This window comes from Toxotes jaculatrix, chromosome 19, assembly GCF_017976425.1.
Source record: "Toxotes jaculatrix isolate fToxJac2 chromosome 19, fToxJac2.pri, whole genome shotgun sequence".
NCBI classification, from domain to species: domain Eukaryota; kingdom Metazoa; phylum Chordata; class Actinopteri; family Toxotidae; genus Toxotes; species Toxotes jaculatrix.
In genome coordinates this window covers 3,524,881-3,544,483 of record NC_054412.1, presented here as the reverse complement: position 1 = coordinate 3,544,483, position 19,603 = coordinate 3,524,881, and the positions used below count along the sequence as shown (strand labels likewise).

At 40.6% G+C, this 19,603-nt stretch overlaps 2 protein-coding genes across 2 annotated transcripts; one reads left to right on the top strand and one right to left on the bottom strand.

Annotated features, from left to right (window-relative positions):
* Positions 1 to 1,034: 1,034 nt before the first annotated feature.
* On the bottom strand, positions 1,035 to 3,536 carry arv1 (ARV1 homolog, fatty acid homeostasis modulator). The gene is made up of 5 exons (XM_041064229.1): positions 3,395 to 3,536; positions 2,976 to 3,095; positions 2,588 to 2,741; positions 2,274 to 2,498; positions 1,035 to 1,586 (listed from the first exon to the last, which is right to left on the bottom strand). Exons 1-5 carry the CDS (start codon positions 3,506 to 3,508, stop codon positions 1,459 to 1,461), a joined length of 741 nt encoding a protein of 246 aa, XP_040920163.1. The 5' UTR covers positions 3,509 to 3,536; the 3' UTR covers positions 1,035 to 1,458.
* Positions 3,537 to 3,981: 445 nt separating this feature from the next.
* ttc13 (tetratricopeptide repeat domain 13) lies at positions 3,982 to 19,573 on the top strand. Its single transcript, XM_041064222.1, has 23 exons — positions 3,982 to 4,150; positions 5,192 to 5,286; positions 6,451 to 6,526; positions 6,634 to 6,704; positions 6,871 to 6,936; positions 7,328 to 7,420; positions 7,908 to 8,024; positions 8,119 to 8,229; positions 10,510 to 10,592; positions 10,738 to 10,879; positions 11,000 to 11,174; positions 11,542 to 11,698; positions 12,218 to 12,348; positions 12,439 to 12,571; positions 13,444 to 13,536; positions 13,762 to 13,845; positions 14,339 to 14,423; positions 14,623 to 14,732; positions 14,919 to 15,054; positions 15,528 to 15,607; positions 16,398 to 16,476; positions 16,812 to 16,891; positions 16,978 to 19,573. Exons 1-23 carry the CDS (start codon positions 3,982 to 3,984, stop codon positions 17,090 to 17,092), a joined length of 2,481 nt encoding a protein of 826 aa, XP_040920156.1. The 3' UTR covers positions 17,093 to 19,573.
* The last annotated feature ends 30 nt before the right edge of the window (positions 19,574 to 19,603 follow it).

Genomic DNA, 19,603 nt, shown 5'->3' with positions numbered 1-19,603 from the left:
GAATGTACATCACATTTATCTCTGACAGTGTGTGAGAGATTATCACCACATCTCACAGGGTGAGTCCTCCGGCAGCGGCCACAGATGGTTTCGTTCAGCAGGAATTCGGCCTCACCTCTCGTCACGTGTCAAACTTTGCTGCTGCTGGGGGTGAGGCAGGTTCAGCTGTCCCTCCGTACTGTAGGTAAGTACAGTGAATACATTCCCCTCATTCCACAGACAGCTGGTCTGCTTTGGACGTTTGTTTTACTCACTGAATACTGTTCTGTTTACAGACACATTATCCACATTCCAGGGACAGTAGGTGGAGGTTTTGTAAAGTTTACCTACTGCAGCCAGTCAACATGTTTCCCAACGATTATTGTAAATCTGCTGCTGTTCAGTGTTTGATGATTTTACTCAGTATTCTGCAACAAATAAACCCCTCTGGCTGCCTTAACTTGCACATGACCAACTTAATGGTTAATTTCAAAATTAATCAACAACAGTTTTGATATTCCAAAAATCATTTAAGTCAAGCAAAAATGGATAAGATTTACAGGTCCCAATCTCTCAAAAGTGATCATTTTCTTCTTTTATTTGTTTCATAATATAGTAAATTACATATTTTGGAGAATCAGACTGTTGGTCAGATAAAACACAAATTTCCTGATGTTAATTTCTGGCATGTGTCCATTCCTGTTTTTGTTGTGGCCCATCCGATGGTTTACAATAGTAATTAAGACAAAAGTTATATAAATCATATAAGTGTGTGTTTACTCACACACACACACACACACACACACACTTATTTCATATAAGCGTGTGTGTGTGAGTAAAGATAAGCATTTCACCAATAAGCTACAGAATGTGAAGTGTGTTGTCTGGGTCTTGTCCAAACAGAGAAGTAGTTATTGTCAAATGACAACCTCAGGGTCTGTGTTTGTGTCATTCCAGTGGCCCTGGAATTAGAACATGTTTAACAGTAATTTAGATCACAGGATGTTCCCATGTAGTGGCTCCTCTCCAGGGCTGCAGACTTTTTGTTCAGTAGATTGTAAAAGAGTAAAACCACAGTCTCTCTTTATTTGACATGTGTATTGCAAGTTAACAAAAAGCCATCAGCATTTTCTGAGAAGTAAATTTCTCTTCTCCTGCTCTGTCTCCGACTGAGCAGCGTAACACTACCTCAATCTGTAGCCAGTTCATTAAGGCATTTGCACTGGGTGTCTCTGCCACACAGGAAGCAATGCTTCTCATGTTTCTAGCTGTTTTGAAATTAACAGAACTGACTGGTTGGCATGAGCAGCAAAAGAAAAAACAAAACAATAAAAAGGGAACTTGAAGAAAAACCACTTCTTCTCCAGCCCCGTGTGCAGAAGGTCCATCAAAAACTCCCTCATGCTGCCACAGCTTGGCATCCACGATCACTTGTTCATCCCTGAGATAAGTGACTTTCATCTCAGTCACAGCAGATGTTCATTCGAATGCCAACATGTCCTGGATGCTCCATGGAAGCTTTTTACAGGCCTGAGCCACACAGATCTCTGACAGCAGGCCTAAACACACAGCCATCAGTGATAGACGTCTACTGCTGTTCAGGATCACTGCAGAGAAGATGGAGGATAGAGAAAAGATAAGAAAATTATAAATACGCACACGTTTTCCATAGACAGTTTTTGTTTTTGCAATAGTTACAGTACCTCTGAAAAATCTAAAGACATACAGAGAACGAAAATTTAGAGGACTCAAAGCAGGGAAAAGGCTGAATTGGCTACTTCATTTGCACTTGGCATCAGTAATACTGTAACCGGTTCTTATTAATGTGACGTACAGAAACACCTCATCGGGGCAGCAGCCTATAAATCACTCAACAACATCTCATTGTTCTCATTGCTCACAAGCTAGCTTCCAAATACAATGAGCAGATTTATGTTTGCAGAGCTGCTGCTGCTGCTGAAGAAATAACTACACAACACAAGAAACGTTGACCCAAACCTTTCTGTTATGTAACACATTTATCTTCAATGTCTGAGTCTCTCTGTAGTGCAGAGCACAGGAGCAGGGTGATTTTCAAACAAAGGGAGGGTTAGTTGCCACCTGCTGGTGCTTTAAAATGTTTCTGAAGAATGAAGTACTGTTGCATCCCTGATGTCTTGCAAAGCACAAGCTGTTCTACTTTGGAACTGAGTAACTCATCAAACTAAAAAGATATTCCTACTTTATCTTAAACTGTTATTTTCTGGTCAGAGTTGGGTGAACATCCACAGTAACAGCGATGTGTGTTCTCCTACCTCTGATGGCCTGTGAGTTTGAAGTGAGCACAAACAGTTTGATGAGGCCCAGACAGAGCGGGGAGTAGTCATGCTCCCAGATGACAGCAGGTATGAGGAGGACCTTCCCGTAGCAGGACAGCAGCAGGGCTCTGATGACCAGGCTGAACTCTAGGTTCCCACCCTGCAGATGGCACACCACCACCCAAAGGACCCACAGTACAGTGCCACAGAACGCTGACAGCTCTATAGGACCAACATGAAGACTGATCAGTGTCTCAGAAACCATGTCAAATAGCATAGACAGACTGGTTTGTGTTATCATAGTGTCTTACCGAGGGCGGCTAATCCAAACATGCCGTAAAACTCCCACTCCTTGGTGTACCTGATAATGTCAGCAGGGTCACTGCTCTGCTCAGAGCCATGGAGCAGAGACCACCTGAGGTAAGCCTCACACAGCAGGCAGAACACACACAACTTCCAGTGGATCTAGAGATGTGGACAAGATGTACAAATATCACATGAAGACAGACACTCAGGATAGCACGTGGATGACAAAGCTGGGTATAAGCCCAGTGATCTAAACATAACAAAACAGATAGAATAAGACACAATATTCGTTCGCTTTTTCATAAGTTAAGACGTGCATACATCTGTACAAAGTTGTGTTACCCATGTCACAAAAGTACATTACCACAAACTAAAATAGTTGATGTTACTTACATTCAAGCTTGTGTTGAACAAAATGTGTCTGAAAGCCTGCGTCTTGCACAAAATGGCATCAATCAAGATGATTACAAGGTCATATTCTATGTACTTGTCCACTGGCTTCTGGCAGGACTCCTGGGGACACAAAGACAGGCGATGGTAACCTTTTTATCAGTCTGTTATTTATATGTTGTGGCCTGAGGATAATACTAATTAAGGGGGTTCACAGAAAAGCCGTCGTTTCTTTGTAATTTGTTAGCAGTTCAGAGTTAGTTCAGCTCTGTCGCCACATCCAACCAAAACAACCAGCCCTGGTGAGACACACAGGTGCACCTGTAAGGAATATCGCTACTCCTCGTTAGCTAGCATCCTCGTCATAAACAGTAACGTTAAACAAAACTACGTCAAATCTCAGAAGTTGATAGTTAACGCACACATATAGTTATCTTCAGGATCCCGTTACTGTAATCCCGGTGCAGCTCCGTTGCTTTTTCATTACATTCAACACACCTATAGACACTTTTGCCCATTCTTTCCTCTGTAAACATCTACGAAAAGCGGCTAACGTGAGACGATATCACAGGAAGTAGGGCGGATCCATACAGCTATCCCTTCAAAATAAAAGTTCAGACTTGTCAGCATTTGAAGGCTTGAAAAGAGCTTATATTTAAAAAAAATCCCATCTGCAATTCAGTTTATTTATCATGTTGGGGATTTGCACAATTTAATACTGTTTATGCTTCTATTACACTGCATTTCAGGGGGATTTTTTTTTTTTTACTCCATTGCATTTATTAGTGCAGTTTTAATTTAAAAAGTGTAACGGAAAACCGTTTTTGTTTGGTGACTTGACTTGAAGCTGGAGGAACCTGGGGGACCGGTTTGACAGCCGCGGAGCATGTCGGGACTTGTAGTGTAGTTGCCCTGCGGTTCTCTATGGTTCCCGCAGGCCGAGGGGGGCGTGTTGGGTCCAACAGCAGCAGCTTCCGCTCGCTGGCGTCACGCATGTAGTGAGTGCAACATGGCCCCTGCTAGCCGGGCTGTTGTTTTGGTAGCGTTCTCACTACTCTACCTGTGTCGGGCGATCATCTCCACCGAGTATTTCTCCACCCTGACTCTGTTCAACAATGAGCTCCACAAGCAGGGATGCAGCTCGCTGTCCGACTGGGAAGAGTACGCGGCAGACTGCGGTAAAGTCTCTCTTTTCGCTGTTACTTTGCCACGTCCTCCCCAGGTGCAACTGTCACTGTGTAACCCGGCTAGCTTAACCGTTTGTAAGCTAACGTTAAAGAGGCTAATAACAACAAGCTGTGACAGCCCAAAAGAGATTACTAAAATGAGCTCTTGCTCTTACTGCCGTGGAGGTCAAGTGGGATTTCAAGCCAAAGATCGAAAAAGGAGAGTAGTGAAAGTGTGTTAATGTGTACACAACAGCAGGGAAAACTCAGAATGTACTCACTTCACAAACTGTATATTTTAGGTTAACCGAAGAGGTCTCCACCAGACTCCAGTCAAAAAACGCGCAAATTTGGTGTTGCCTTGCCTGACAGTAAAATTACATATTTAACAGAGAAAAACTGAAACATTTTCTGTTGGTACTGAGCATCTGGTGAATTCTGCACATGCATTCAATTTGCATTTTAGCAGGAACACCCAGCTAAAAGTAATGTAGTCTGAATACAGCCGCCCTGCAACAAATCCTACCTTCAAAGCGGTTATAATGTCCCGATTGTGTTGGAACTGTTTAAGGGTGGTGGCGATTCAGCTTTATGCCCTTGTATTGTGTTGTACATACAGGTGTCCACCTCAGCAGAATAGAACTGGTTTGTGGTTATCTCTATAGCATGATCAAAATGTTTTTTTTTAATGTTCAAAAGGTGCAGTACAAAACTGTCAAAGAATTCTACAACACCTGAATTAAATCAGTTACCCTGTCATTCATTGCCATTTGGTCTAAGAAACGAGGCCTACATGGTGTTATTCAAACTTCATTGCTTACATGCCTTGTTGATTGAGAATCCGGTCTGAGTGGGGTGAGGCCTGCTCGACATCTCAGATATTTATGCAACTTGCAAGAGTAGTGGTTTGGCAGGATGGTGGCACTTTGCAACTGCAGATGTTAAAACTGATTAATCCATTTACATGTATTTAGATGTCTGAAATACATACATATAGTCGTACTTGTGTTAAGTGCTCCTGATGGTTACTGATTTGAATGTTTGTCTTTTCAGAGTCCTCAATTTTACAGTTGGAAGACCCCGACTGTGATGAGGGAAGCAACCCATCCTGCGAGTCGGTCTTCTCACTTAACGCAGAGAAGATCCTGGTGAGATCTCTCACATACACGCTAATCAGACCTAGAACAGCCTTTGTCTGTAACGGTTTGCTTTAGACAAAAAAATTGTGGTTTCCAGTTGAGTCTAAACCCCTTGATTTTATCAACACCACAACCCGCCACTGTGCCCTAAATGTCTGTGTGACAAGCCATCCGCTATTTCATTTCCAAATCAACGGAGACAGTTTGCAGGCTGTTTATTTTCCCTGTTGTTGAATAATGTTTGAAAAAACTTCACTATCTTGTGGTAATGTAGCATTACACTCCGGTTCAGTGGTTGGTTTGTGGTTTGATATTCTGATGTTTTGAGCTGTACCTGAATGACAAAAATTGTGACTCTCAGCATCTCTTTATTTCTGACCAAAAAAATATTAGTGCAAACAAAGTGACTGCCGGCATTTCAAAGATAAATAAGCTGAGACTACACCACCATCACTGGAGGTTATGGTTAGGTGTGATCAGAAGTCTGTTGTACTTGTAACTAGGTGAGCAAAAACAATACATTGAGCTGGTGTTTAAAAAATTGTAAAGTACATGTCAGAGCATTCAGGCAAATCGACCTCTGATATTTGACCATTTGTCTGTGGTTGATTTGGTAATTTTGATGATGTAGCTAATGTTACTATTGTTATCTGTCTCATGGTCTAAATTTTGCAAGGCTTTGTCTTGCCACTTGTCTTGTTCCTTTATTTGGTAAACCAGAATGGTGCCACAGCAACATTTGCATGTTGACAAATTTGCATCTGCTAATGGTGTTCTGGGATGTGTTGCTTGGCAGTAGTAAGCATCACTGACATTTGAGTGGGGTCTTTTTCACTGTCCTGTAGACTTTAATTGCTGAGTATAACCTTGAGAGAAGCTTTAAAAAAAACCTTTAATGTGCAAAAATGTCCCTGATAAATGTTTTAATTCACAGCTGTGCTTCTTTTCTGCTAGTGTCACTAGATATTAACTCTTTCAAAGAAAGAGAAAACATACGTTTTTAGCTTTTCCACCTTAGAGACTTACAGTGTTATGCTGTGTTTAACCTCCATTCTTTCAATTTGTCACTGGCTTCACACAGGAAATCATTATTTTGTTATTTCCTTAGCTTTGTGTTTCTGTGCTGTCTCCTTTACATGAACTTGTGCTGTTATTTTTCTCCATCTCTCACAGAACCAGGCCAAGTTGTTCATAGAACAGAAAAAAATCCCCTTCCCTGTAGATAACCACAACACAAACGAAGAACTTGGTAAGTTGGAGCGTTGTTCTAAATAGAAACCATATTTATCCTGAAGTGAACTATATGATTTTGCCAAGTTTGCCAGTTATTCATTATCATTTGTTCTCTCATTGCAGCTATAGGATATGTTCTGATAGGCAACGGCCTTTATGATGAAGCGATTAAACATTTCTCACTCTTATTACAGGTTTGTTTGCATCCATTTACGTTATTAAACCTGCCTCCTCCCAAATATTCACTCTTAATACACCTATCAGGAATAAAGCATGTTGCTATTTTTCTGTCAGAGCTAGAAATAAAACTTTGGGTTCAAACCAATAATATTTTCTTGACGTGTTTTGCCTTTGACACAGGGTGACCCAGAGCTGGTTAGTGCCATTTATGGGAGGGGGATAGCTTATGGAAAAAAAAGTCTACAGGTGAGTGATAGTTGTGGAATGTAACTGCACTGTGTGTCTGTAATAAAACACAACAGCTTTATTTTTTTTAAATAATAACACTGCTATGAGGCTGCATAGGGAGTTTTTGTCTAAATGCACCTTAGGTTTTTTTTCTCTTAAACTAAAAGGAATCCTGAATTTTGGTGACAGCAGCAGTTTCAGGTAAACGCAGAATGACTCAGTGTGACATTCAGTGAGTGCAAATTCAATCTGCCGGGACTCTGCGGTTATGGAAGTGTTCCACCAGAGAAAAGTTGGCAGTTTTTGCATTTTTAGCTGGTTGTGGTGTAATTCATCCTTTTGCTCACTATATATTAAGCTTTATGTCAATGAAATGTAACAGCCTCCCCCTCCTTTTTCTCCTTGCCAGGATATAAAGAATGCTGACTTGGCATTGTACGAGCTCAACCGAGTCATCACCCTCGAGCCAAACTGGCCGGAGGTCTACGAACAGAGAGCAGAGGTGAGGTCAAAAGAGGGAGTGACTTAGTGCCAAAACCCATCTATTCAGTGTAGTCTGCCCTCTGAAGTTCCTCCAGTATTATATAAAGTATGCTGAATGCTCCAGTAGAGTAGTTCTTAATTAGCAAAACACCTTTTTATGGTCTCCAGCTCTTGGCACCAATTCATCTGATTTTGAGTCCTTCCTGAAATCCTGTTCTTTGAGCTCCTACCTGTTCACTTTGAAAAAGCTGCCTCCACTTTTTTCCTGTGGAAGAAAAGTCACCCTCTCTAAAAAAACTGTAAGAAGTAAGAAATCTTTTCTCTGGTCTTTCGTGGGAAAGAGGAACATCAGAATGAAATTCCTCAAAAGGGACCACAAATGTATTTTCTAGCTGTAGTGAGCAAACCAGCTTTGAGCAAGTAAAGCTGTGTGATCTTCAGAAAGCGTTTCTTAATATGCACTTCTCATACATTACCGTTATGCGTGTTGATGTGTGCGTCTTTAGATCCTGTCTCCTCTGGGTCGTATCAGCGAGGCTCTGGGCGATCTGACCAAAGCCATCCAGCTGCAGCCCTCAGCTCGTCTCTACAGACACAGAGGAACGCTGCTTTTCATTTCAGAGGTTCGATGATCAAATGTTGTGTATGTGCGTATGTACTGTGCATACATGCCTGTGTGCACCACAGTGCTGACCCTGTGTTACACCTTCCCACCAGGACTACGTGGCAGCTATGGAAGACTTCCAGCAGTCTTTGGAGCTGAAGAAGAATCAGCCTATCGCCATGCTTTACAAAGGCCTCACTTTCTTCCACAGAGGCATGCTCAAGGTAAGTTGTTCACTGGCTCATTATATAAATGTCCACCCTGTTTAATATTGATTTTTTTTTCTTACCTAGAGGAACCCTAGTGCATAATCAGCACCTCATTTGTGCTTTCTTTATCTGTTTGTGTTCACTTTTTGTTACCAGAAGTGTTTTTAACAGAACAAGAGGCCTTTGTTTGCTGTAAATTGCCGTGGCCTGTATCATCTTTCCACTGGAAACATGACAGCTTTGGGTGGATAGAGCCATAAATCTTCATGAAAATCGTTTGTGAACAAGCTGCACCTTAAATGTTTTGGGGTGAAAGGAGCCATATGACTGTTATACTTACAACATACAGTATTAGGACAGTATCAGAAGCTCATTGGGTTGAATGCATATTATATGTTTAAGCTTATCTACTATTTCTAATTTGTATAGATTTAAATCATATATGAGCAGCTGCAAGGAATTGTTTGGTTTGGTAAAATTCTGTGTTTGGGTTTGTTTGTAAGTCTGAACCGAGTTTTCAGAGGTGACCACATCACACCAGCTGCTGCTTTTATGTGCTTTGCTCTCTCTGGCGGAAGTGGTTGCTGTTTTTCATGCCAGAGCTTCCTGGCGCTGTCTGCTGTAGCTGTCGGTGGTCTCCCTCCTTCAAATGTCATAAGAAACTAACAATTTAGTGAACTAAAGCCTCAGAGACCCCTCAGAGTGTTATTTCTCAAAGGAAAAGGCCACACTTATACTGTGTTGTGTTATTTTTCAGTAAATTGATGACAAAAGCAGATGCTTCTCTTAGCACTGGGGCTGCCAGCTACATGTTGACTTCTCACCTCTGTCTGGACTGTTCTTCCTTTGACAAAAATATTTTTTTTATATATCGCAGCAGTTCAAATAAAACTAAAGATGTTGCCCTGTGCATTATGATGAAATATAAAATTATAAATCTCTCCAATTCTCCCTTTAAAGGAAACTCTGACATAAAATACTACCTAACAGTTAATTCACAGTTTTCATTGTTTCTTCAGTCCCAGCCTAGTTTCACAGCACACTCACAGTGTTTCTCACATGATAAACTTATGTCAGATCAAGCTATTTGGTCTAGGTTTAGGTTTTCAGCTGCAAGGCTCGTCTGTTCTCTGCACAGTTCCTCTCGCTGCAATGCTTCTGTGTGTACAGAGATTTTTGGTAGTGTTTACCACCTCTGCCAAGCAGTTTCCTGGGGAAAATCCCTTTATAGCATCTTCATTCAGCTGACAGCTGACAACAGCAAAACATAATATACCAAACTGAGAGCCAATGTTACATTTAATACTAGCTGCTTGTCTGATTGTAAGGAGTACTATAGTGTACTGCTGAGTGTGAGGGTTGCTTTTTCATGATCGTTGAACCTGTGGCAGCAAGTCCTCATGGGAACAAAGTCTATATCTGCGTTTTATCAGCACAAACCTTTACTGAGGCAGTGCCTTTTCACAGAGGAAGAAAAATAATATGAATGTGCCATTTGTCTGCCGATTCAGTAGGTGCCCATGGTTCACTTCATGAAAAGATCATATAGTATCACTTTACTTACAGTGCACATTCTTTGATACTTCTGCTTGCAAAGAGTCAGTCTGGAAATTTTTTACTTTCACAGAGAAATATCTTAGCAACTACTAGAGTGATTGGCTTCAGATTTTGCACAGACATTTGTTTTTTATTGAAATATCTATATAATATCACTATACTGCAGGTTTGTTTTCCAGTAACAATATTTTTGATGGTATTGAGGTCTGGTCTTTAAGACAAAGAGCAAAAGGTCAAAGGCAATATAAAAAGAGAAAGTTGTGAAGCTTATAACAAGTTGATTGGCAGTGTCAGGCATCTCTCCAGTGCTCTGCTATCTCAAAAACATCTGCTGCAGAGGTGGAAATATCCCTAACACAGTTGATTTGCATTTGCCAAACAGCTCAGGTTTTTTGAAGTTCCTGCTCAGGGGGAGGCACCACATAGACTATTCTCTATCTGTGTGGCCAACCACCAACTGGCATTTTCTCTGTGTCACAGTATCTGCAGCTTCCCATACATGATATGAAGTGCGAGCATAGAAGTGAAATCCTGTGTGCGGTGGTCACTTGGGCAGCGTTTGAGTCACATTTTGATGATGAGCTTCAAATTATAGTCAAAATCTAGATTATGTCAGAGCCAAGGTCTGAATGATCTGCTGAGTCAGAATTTTAGGTCTATCCACATGATGCCTACTGCAATTTCCTGTTAACTCTGTGTTGCCACTGTGTGAAAGGTTGCTGTGTTTTCTCTCACCAGGAAGCCATTGAGACATTCAAAGAGGCACTGAAGCTGAAGTCTGACTTTATAGATGCGTATAAGAGCCTAGGACAGGCCTACAGGTACAGCAACCCTGTGGTATTATTTCTTTGAGCTGAATTCAGTGTGTCCTTTTTATTTAGGGAATTGAGAGTCCCCTACCTTCCCCTCTGCTTTGCTAACAGTATGTCAACTGTTGCTCTGTTGGTATCTTCTTCCTCCGCTCAGAGAGCTGGGTGATTTTGAGTCGGCAATGGAAAGTTTCCAGAAAGCCCTCATGCTGAACCAGAACCACATCCAGTCTCTCCAGCTCCGAGGCATGATGCTGTACCACCATGGCTCACTGCAGGAGGCCATAGGCAACTTCAAGGTAGAGGAATCCACATGATTCAGCCACATTTGAACAAAATAGCTTGGTCCTCCACCCCTCTGCCTGGGTGTAATATACAGTGCCCTCCTCATGTTTTCCTCTCGTTCTGTTGTCCTCCAGAGATGTCTTCAGTTGGAGCCCTATAATGAGGTGTGTCAGTACATGAAGGGGTTGAGCCACGTGGCCATGGGACAGTTCTACGAGGGCATCAAAGCACAGACTAAAGTCATGTTGAACGATCCTCTGCTGGGACAGAAGGCCAGCTCCGAATACCTCAAAGTGAAATACCTCAGAGGTTGGTGTGCCTTCATACATGCATGAATGAGCAAACACATTCGTATGAGGTTCCGTAATAGACTTTAAATTTTACTGAATTCCTTTCACTAATGTGCTTTAAATGCTCTGTGTTTATTTTTGGTTCTAAATCATGTGCATCATCTGCTCTATTAAAATGCTGTTATAACCTAATCTACTCCAATTGTGTTAACAAGTTTATACCATTGGCACCTTAAAATAAGCGATGATCCCCAAGTCAAAAGGAAATTGGATACTGTATTTTGGAAATGAAATCTTATCTCTAAACATTAACTTCTAAAATAAACCCATGCGGGTTGTTTTAGATTATATCATATTCTCTCTGTGCCAACTTGCTTTTCTTCCAGAGTACTCACGCTACCTGCACTCCCACCTGGATATTCCCGTAGCTGAATACAACGTGGACCAGGATTTACCAGGGAACTTCAAGAATCACTGGGCCAAGAACCTCCCTTTTTTAATAGAAGACTATGAGGAACAGCCGGGCCTGCAGCCACATATCAAGTAGGTCTGATGGGCAACAGCTGATTCATAGCTGAAACAAAAACTGTGACCATAACCTTTATTTACAGAACATCTTACAGCCTGCAAACAAAGCTGCTGGCAGACAAGATTCATTCATAAATTTGGTTTTATTTGAAATTAATATTGGGTGTCCTGCTCTTCACCTCAAGTGTGTCATCATGAGGAAATCTGTGAGATCAGGATCCAGCACCAGCCTAATTTCCTGAGCTGCAGTTGTTGCAGGTGTTAGCAATTCCTACGAGCTCAGAGCTGAGGCAGACAGTGTTTTGTGGTTGAAAGCTAACACCTGCCATCTTTTCCATATGACATGAAAGCTGGGAGATGTTTTTGTGCCTGTGTCAGCAGAGTGAAACTCGTTTCTTCTGTTTCATAAAGACTTTTCAGAAGTTTGACAGGTAGCCACAGTACGGTCCAGAAAAAATAAAGTCTGCACACGTTATGGAAGCTTTGATCGTGGTCATCCTCCATGTCTCCCTCCTCCCTCTCTGTGGTTTACAGGGACGTGCTGCCGCAGAACTTTGACAGCTACAGCAGTGAAGTTCAGAAGCTGATATGCACAGCCGACCATCTGGGGGCGCTAATGCAATATGACACTCCTGGTTTCTTACCAAACAGGAGAATACACAGAGGTACCAGTGACAAATGCTGTTGCTCATAAAGATTATTTCACTTTTAATAACAGTAGTAAAAAAAAATAAGAGTTGCTTGTACTTTTTCAGCCATGGGTTTAGCAACTCTGGAGGTCATGCAGGCCATGCATCGAACATGGAGCAACTCCAAAGTGCGAGTCAATGGCAAGACCAGGCAAATGCAGTGGAGAGACATGTTCGACATAGCTGTCAAATGGAGGAGGTGAGAGCATCTTAACATTGCCTAAAGCTTGAACACGCCACAGATTTCACATATTTAGAAAATGCCTCCAGACTCAGACTTTGGGGGAGAACATGACGTATTCAAAGCTTTGGTGTACCAGGTAATGTGATAGATTTTTCACAGATTCTTGGGTGGTCTAGACGACAGAATTACTGGATTTTCTTTGGAAAAGGGCAAATAATCTTTTGTTGTCATGAACTGTACAGACTAGAGTCAAATGAATACAGTGATTGTCATTTACTGAGTCAAAAAAGAAACTTTAGTTTTGAGTTACTGTTAAAGCATCCAAGTGTAACTTTGGTTTGGCTAGGTAAGATCAATGACCATAACACGCAAAAATTTGTGCCTCCATCATATTCCAAGAGAAATCGCAGTTCAGGAAAAACTGTGGAATCCTAATCATCTCCAGGAAATAACCCTAAAACTCAAGGGATTAAGGGAATAAAAAGAAGACAGATGTTGATACATGATAGTTACCAGTTCCTCAAGCTTCAACGGTCTTACATAACTAAATAAAGTCTAGACTCACAGAGCTCTAGAGCTCATATTGAGCTGTTTTTATTTGGTTTTACTGTGTGAGAACCAGAAAAGTAAAATTACAGTACAGCTAACTGAGAGGTCAGTCACTAAAATCCCCAAAAACAGTTTCATTTCACTCACTTCTGTTTACACGTCATGGTTTGTTTACATGGTGAAATGAAACAGACCAAATACAGAAATACAACCAAGTAAACTTTTCCTCTGTCCTTTTGACCAATTCAGACAAATCCCGTTCCACCAAAGAGTCTTTGGCCCTTAGCTGATTGGATTTCAGTGTTGACAGACTAAACAGGCTTCTTCTGTGCTCCTAGGATCGCGGATCCAGACCAGCCAGTTCTGTGGTTAGACCAGATGCCTGCCAGGAGTCTCAGTCGAGGCTTCAACAATCATATCAATCTCATCAGGTAACAGGCTGGCCCCAAAGATGGTGTCAGACACTCTCATGAGTCCCTTGAGTGACTTGAATTTCCATGTGACCTCGCTTAAGGTGTTTCTCAGCTTTGTAGTGCAAAAACATGTATGACCACACTTCTTCAGATTTTCACTGTGGCCTTGGTTCTGATGAGCTCACTGAAAACACTTTTATGCCAAAATGTTGAAATTCCTTTTTTCTTTCTTTAATTCTTCAGGGGACAGATCATCAACATCAGATACCTGGCTTACTTTGACAACATCCTTGACTTCATCAAAGACAGAATACTGGTGTACCATGGGTAAATTACACCAAAACATCCTTGAGTTCCTGTACACCACATTATTTTTCAAGTCTTTCTTTGCTTTTCATCACTAACTCTCTGTATCCACTGAAAAAAAAACAAAAATTTGATTCAAAGAAATCCAGGTCACCTCAGATTCTTCACCAGTCAGCCCAGCCTGAACCCAGTGATAGCTGCGTCTTTGTGGCTAGCATCAGCATGTCTCACCTGAATTATTTGACAGCCGTTATTTTAATATGCTTGCCAACTGAATGCTTCCTACAAAGCTGAATTATGCAAATTATTTTTTCCTCTGGGCTAGATTCATTTTGCAAGAGAATGTTGGGGAAGTATCTTATGCATATATATATATATATATATATATATATATATATATATATATATATATATATATATATATATATATATATAAAATTTCCCCCCCCTATCTGATGTTTCCTCAGTTTTCTTGCTGTTTCTTGAACTCATATGTTCTCATTTTCTGTCTCAGGGCCTACAACCCCAGAGGCTTACTGGAAGTCCGTCAGGCTCTTGAAAATGTCAACAAAGTCGAAGATCTTCTTCCTATAATGAAGGTAAAGAGTGGGAGAGGACAGGGACAACAGAGACAAAACTGGTTAAGAAATAATGAAATAAGTTATCAACTGATCATATTTTTCCATGTAAAATATGTAAAGGTGTAAGTGACTCTTGAAACAGCAAAGCATCTCCATCTCCATCAGCCGTTCAGCAGTGAAAACCCAGGAGGTTTGTCTGTGTGTTTATTTCCTGAAGCAGTTCAACAGTAAAACCAGAGATGGCTTCACAGTCAACTCCAAGGTGCCGAGCATGAAGGATCCTGGGAAGGAGTACGATGGTTTTACCATCACCATCACTGGAGACAGGTTCGATTTGTGCAGTAACACTTCCTTCAACACTGAGCCTCATTTTAAATGAATATGTGTTGAATTTGCCAGATGTCTTTTCTTGTGCAGAAGCTTTCCAGTCAGTTTGGATTATAATGACTGACGAAGGCCAAGCGATCACTGCTTTGTTTGATTTTTACCTCTGAATTGTTTTCTGTATTTTAGGGTGGGCAACATGTTATTCTCAGTAGAGACCCAGACGACAGAAGAGAGGACGCAGCAGTACCAGTCGGAGATAGAGTCCATCTACAAAGACCTCACCGCCAAAGGAAAGGCATTAATGCTGTCCACTGAACTAGGGGTAAGATTAATCTTTGCAGTTCGCTGGAGAATATCTCAGTAATTTTACAAATTTATGCAGAATGAATTTGTAGAATTCATGTTTGTAGATGTCTGTTAGTCTGAGCTGCAGAGAAAAACAGACTTTTACACCTTAGAGAAATATTATCACACCATGACAAAGCATTTTAACTTCATAAATCTTTGCTTTCCCTTTCCTTGGTTTATACTGATAACCCAACAATGTCCCTGTTGTTGTAACTACTAGACAATGTTATTCACTTTCTTCTGAAACTGATACCTGGAACCAAATGAACATTCCTCTTGTGTTTTGACTCTTGGTTGTTTTTATTATGTCTGCAGCCCTCTCCACTTTCACTCTGTCTAGATTAACTGTAGATGAAGACAATACACAGTGAAGATCGTTTAAAACCAACAGCCCTTTACCTGCTAACGACCGTCCTGTTGACCATGTGATTAATTTTGTTCTTTCAGGATGCAGATGCCTTGTGTAACCTGATCCTCTCCTTGGTTTATTACTTCTGCAACCTCATGCCCCTCTCAAGAGGATCCAGGTAATCTCTACATCGAAACAGCCTGCAGGTGTAATGTTAAATGTTGAATATGATATATATATGTATTATGATGTGCTGGGGCAGGGTTAATTATTGTGTTAGTAACTGTTGTTGTGGTTCCCGGCAAGGATATTTTACCTAGAGACAGCTGACTCATGTCCTATGACCCAGGTATCAGACAGGTTTCCATATTCTACATAAGCAGTTTAACGCTGAGTCAGAGCTTGCTTAGGAAACCTAAGATTGACTGAGGGGAACCAGCTTGGTTCTGTCAGGTCTCTCAGGCCACAGTGTCAGAGCCTCTCCTGATTCAACATGGCAGCCATCTTACTACAGCACTCACTGTTCTCACCTACCCCGTCAGTTTCAGGTTCACAGGGAACTGACTGTATTTGTTGGATTCCCCTTGCTTCTAAGAGTTGGATTACATTTGGATTTCTGAAATGTCTCCCATTATTCATCCTTAGGGACCTGACAGTGGGATGTTGGATCAGCAGCTGTGCAGTTCTCATAGGAAAAATGCTGGAATGAACTGTTGCATCAGTTTATGTTTACATTCAGATCTCCTTTGGCAGAAACATCTGAAACGCCTAAAAATACAAATAGAAACAGTTCACATCAAAAGACTGGCAGACGAAACAACATGAATAATATTACTAGAAAAAACATTACATGATAGCATTATGAGAAATTCAGCATGTGTATTGGAGGCCTCTGATCCTCAGACCTTGTGGATGTTTCATAGTTATTGAAGAAGTCAGTAACAGATCCCTGGTGTGTTTCTCCTCAGTGTGGTGGCCTACTCAGTCGTGATGGGGGCACTGATGGCCAGTGGGAAGGAGGTCATCGGCAGGATCCCTAAAGGAAAGGTAAAGATAAAGCTCCTTCAGACGTGCACCTCTTTACATAAATGTGATTTTACATTTTCGGTTTCATGGCTGAATAAGAGCCTGAGACACTTTAACGTAAAACTCACAAGGGAAATCTCACCAGGTCGGACCAAGTAATGTTTCTGCAGCGCTTCCAACACAGCACAAGTCTGAATTGAATTCTGTTATTTTAAAGTAAAGACCACAGACAAATTAGTCTTCCAGGTCTGATTAAGCTAAATCTAAGTATCTTGTCCTGTTCTTGAAGAAAACATTATTGTGTGTAATGTACAGTAAACGTCCTCTAAACTATGCTTATGTTAATACTGCTTCAGCTGGTGGATTTTGAAGCCATGACCACACCGAGTCCAGACAGCTTCAGTAAAACAGCGAAGACCTGGATGAATCTTAAGAGGTAGGAAGACAAAACATGTTCTATGTTTGTTGTTCGTCTGCTTTGCAGAAACGAGACCCTTATCTGTAACTGTTCTGTCTCCCCAGTTTACCAAACTGGTACCAGAGTCTTCCATCTGTAGCAGAGACCTTCCCGTCTACCAGAACGATGATAGAGGTTCTTAATACAGACTCGTCTTCACACTGTCCAAAGAAGTCTTAACGCAGCTTCTACGCAGGAGAGAAATCTGTTCAATAAAGTCTTAATAATAGAGCTTCTACACTGGGCAGAACAAAAGGGACTGTCTTCTTCTGCAGCCCAAACAAAACTGGACTAAGTTCTCCAGAATCATCTCAGCTTTAATGTTTATAGTTTAAATTTTAAGAAAGAAAATCATAGAGCTGCTTGACACATTTGGGAAACAGTCTCTTTCCCTACGTCCCCATTAAAGGTGAGCTGATAGTGATAACAAAGAGGCTTTTCCTCTGAGGTGATTTAGTTTTCCCAAAACTATCATTTATTTTATTTTGATACCAAAACACTTTTCCAGATCCTGCTTTGTTCTCTGTCATCTTTCCTTCAATACGTTTCACACACGTTTCCTCTCATCAGCTCTGATAGGTACCAGTATTTGTCTCCTGGTACCGCTTTGTCAACCTGTTAAATATCGAATCAGTCAGCAACAAAGTGTTGAGCTTTTCTTGCTGTGAATTCGTCCCTGTGTTTCCACACTCCACTTATTTTGGAGAAATGACAGAGAACATCACAGCAGGATATTTCAGTTAGTTTGGGATGCAGAAGTGATTCTGTCCACCCTCTCTCTTTCTCTGCTTCATAGGCCTCGTGCTGAAACACCCAAAGCACAAAATGCATCTCAAGAACCATCAGCATGAACAATCTTTTTGCTGCATAGACATAGACATGCCAAAATCACTAGATTTAGATTACATAGAATGTTAAATTGGATCTTAATTTGTTAACGATTGTTTGTTAAGTGTTGGATTGACACTGTTATGTTAAAAAAAAACTTTTTATTTAACATTGAAGATTGTAATTGGCACTTTAAACTTTACTTTAACCACTGCTGTGCTCAGGCACAGTCCAGCCTATCAGCAGAGAAGGAGCGCAGGGATTTTAAAGATATGAAACAAACCTTCAGGGCTATTGAATTCCACTTGGGATACTTGAAGCAGTTTCTTTTATTTTGTTTTCTCAACACTTGCAGGTAGTGTCACTTCTCTTTTCGGGTATTGAACCCCGCTTTCTTTTAATGTGACCAATAATAGGTTGGTTTAAAGACGGGTTGGCTGCTGAACTAAAACGAGAGGAACAGTCAGAGATTTTAGAGAATGATCAGAGACCTAATTGTTGGTTTACACTGAAAAGATTAGTCAGTTAATAAGTTAGTCAGTCAACAGAAAATTAAACCAGTTAGAAAAACAAGCTTAATCATTTAAATGATTTATCAAACAAAAACAGATATTTCTGCTTTTCTCTCCTATGATTTAAATATTTTATGGAGTTTTCTTTAAAGTTTCTTTGACATTTGCAATTTGACAGAAATGAAGAAAGCATCAGATTATTGGTTCAGATAATGCAGATTCATAACAATATTACCAGGCCATGTTACCTCAGGCTGTACTTTATGAAGAGAGAAAGAGCAAGGAGAGAAGGAGCAACAAAATTATTTTCTTTTTTTTGGATCTCACCTTTAAAATATAAGAAGCAGAAATCCAAACTACAAAGTTAAGGCTCCTGAATGTTCTCTGATATCTCTGACTGTTGGATCTTGTTGAGGATTAATCGTAGATGAGGAAAAGCACACCTCATACTGTTGTTTCCTTTGCTATCATTCCTTAAGCTTGCATTGAATGGCATCTGTGTCTCTCATATTTCTTTTATTTGGATTTCTGTAATATCTATTGTTATGTTTCCTTGTATAAGCTGTTCTTTATTTTACACCTCAGCAATAGTTTGGGAGAAAAGAGCTCTTGTCCCCTTTTTTCTCTTCAGGCTTGACAAGATTGAATTCTGGGCTGCACAAAATGAATGATTTAGTAAATGATTAGGTTTTCATAGATATCGAACATTGTTTTATTCTGGTAAATGGGGTGATCCTGTGAGGGAAGTTATGATGTGATGTTTACATGCAGCAGCCTTATGAAACTAAAGACTTGAGTGTCAGATATTGAGACTACGTTAGTGTGTATGCAGCTGCTGTCTGTGGTGTTTTTTAATGACTCATCAATGTGAGTTTAAGCACAAGGATAAAAAGGGGTCAGCAGATAATTCACCTGGAATGATCTAAAAATATCGAGTGGTTTGAACAAATTTTTAGCAGCGCTCATTTTTAAAATTGCAACTTTTATGATTTAGAGGCCTTTAAAATACCATCAGTGAATGTCCGGTTTGCTAATTTTGTCATTCAATCAGTTCATTTCCCACATTACTGACATCTGACAGCCTACACTCGTTTTGCTTTGTGTCACCTTTTCTTTTTCATATCGATGATTGTGCAGACTGGTTGTCATTTTATTTTTTTGCACTCTGTGACCCAGTCATTAAGTGCTACGGTGGGCTTTGGAGTGAGGAGTGCACGACCTGTCTTAAAGCTTAAAACTTGAAAGGAGGGATTTTTTTTTTTTTTTTTTAAATGAATGAGTGAATTGAATGTTCAGCAGTCAATAAAACTGGTTGACAGTTTTAACAGGCTCTCCTGTTGTTTATTTGGGT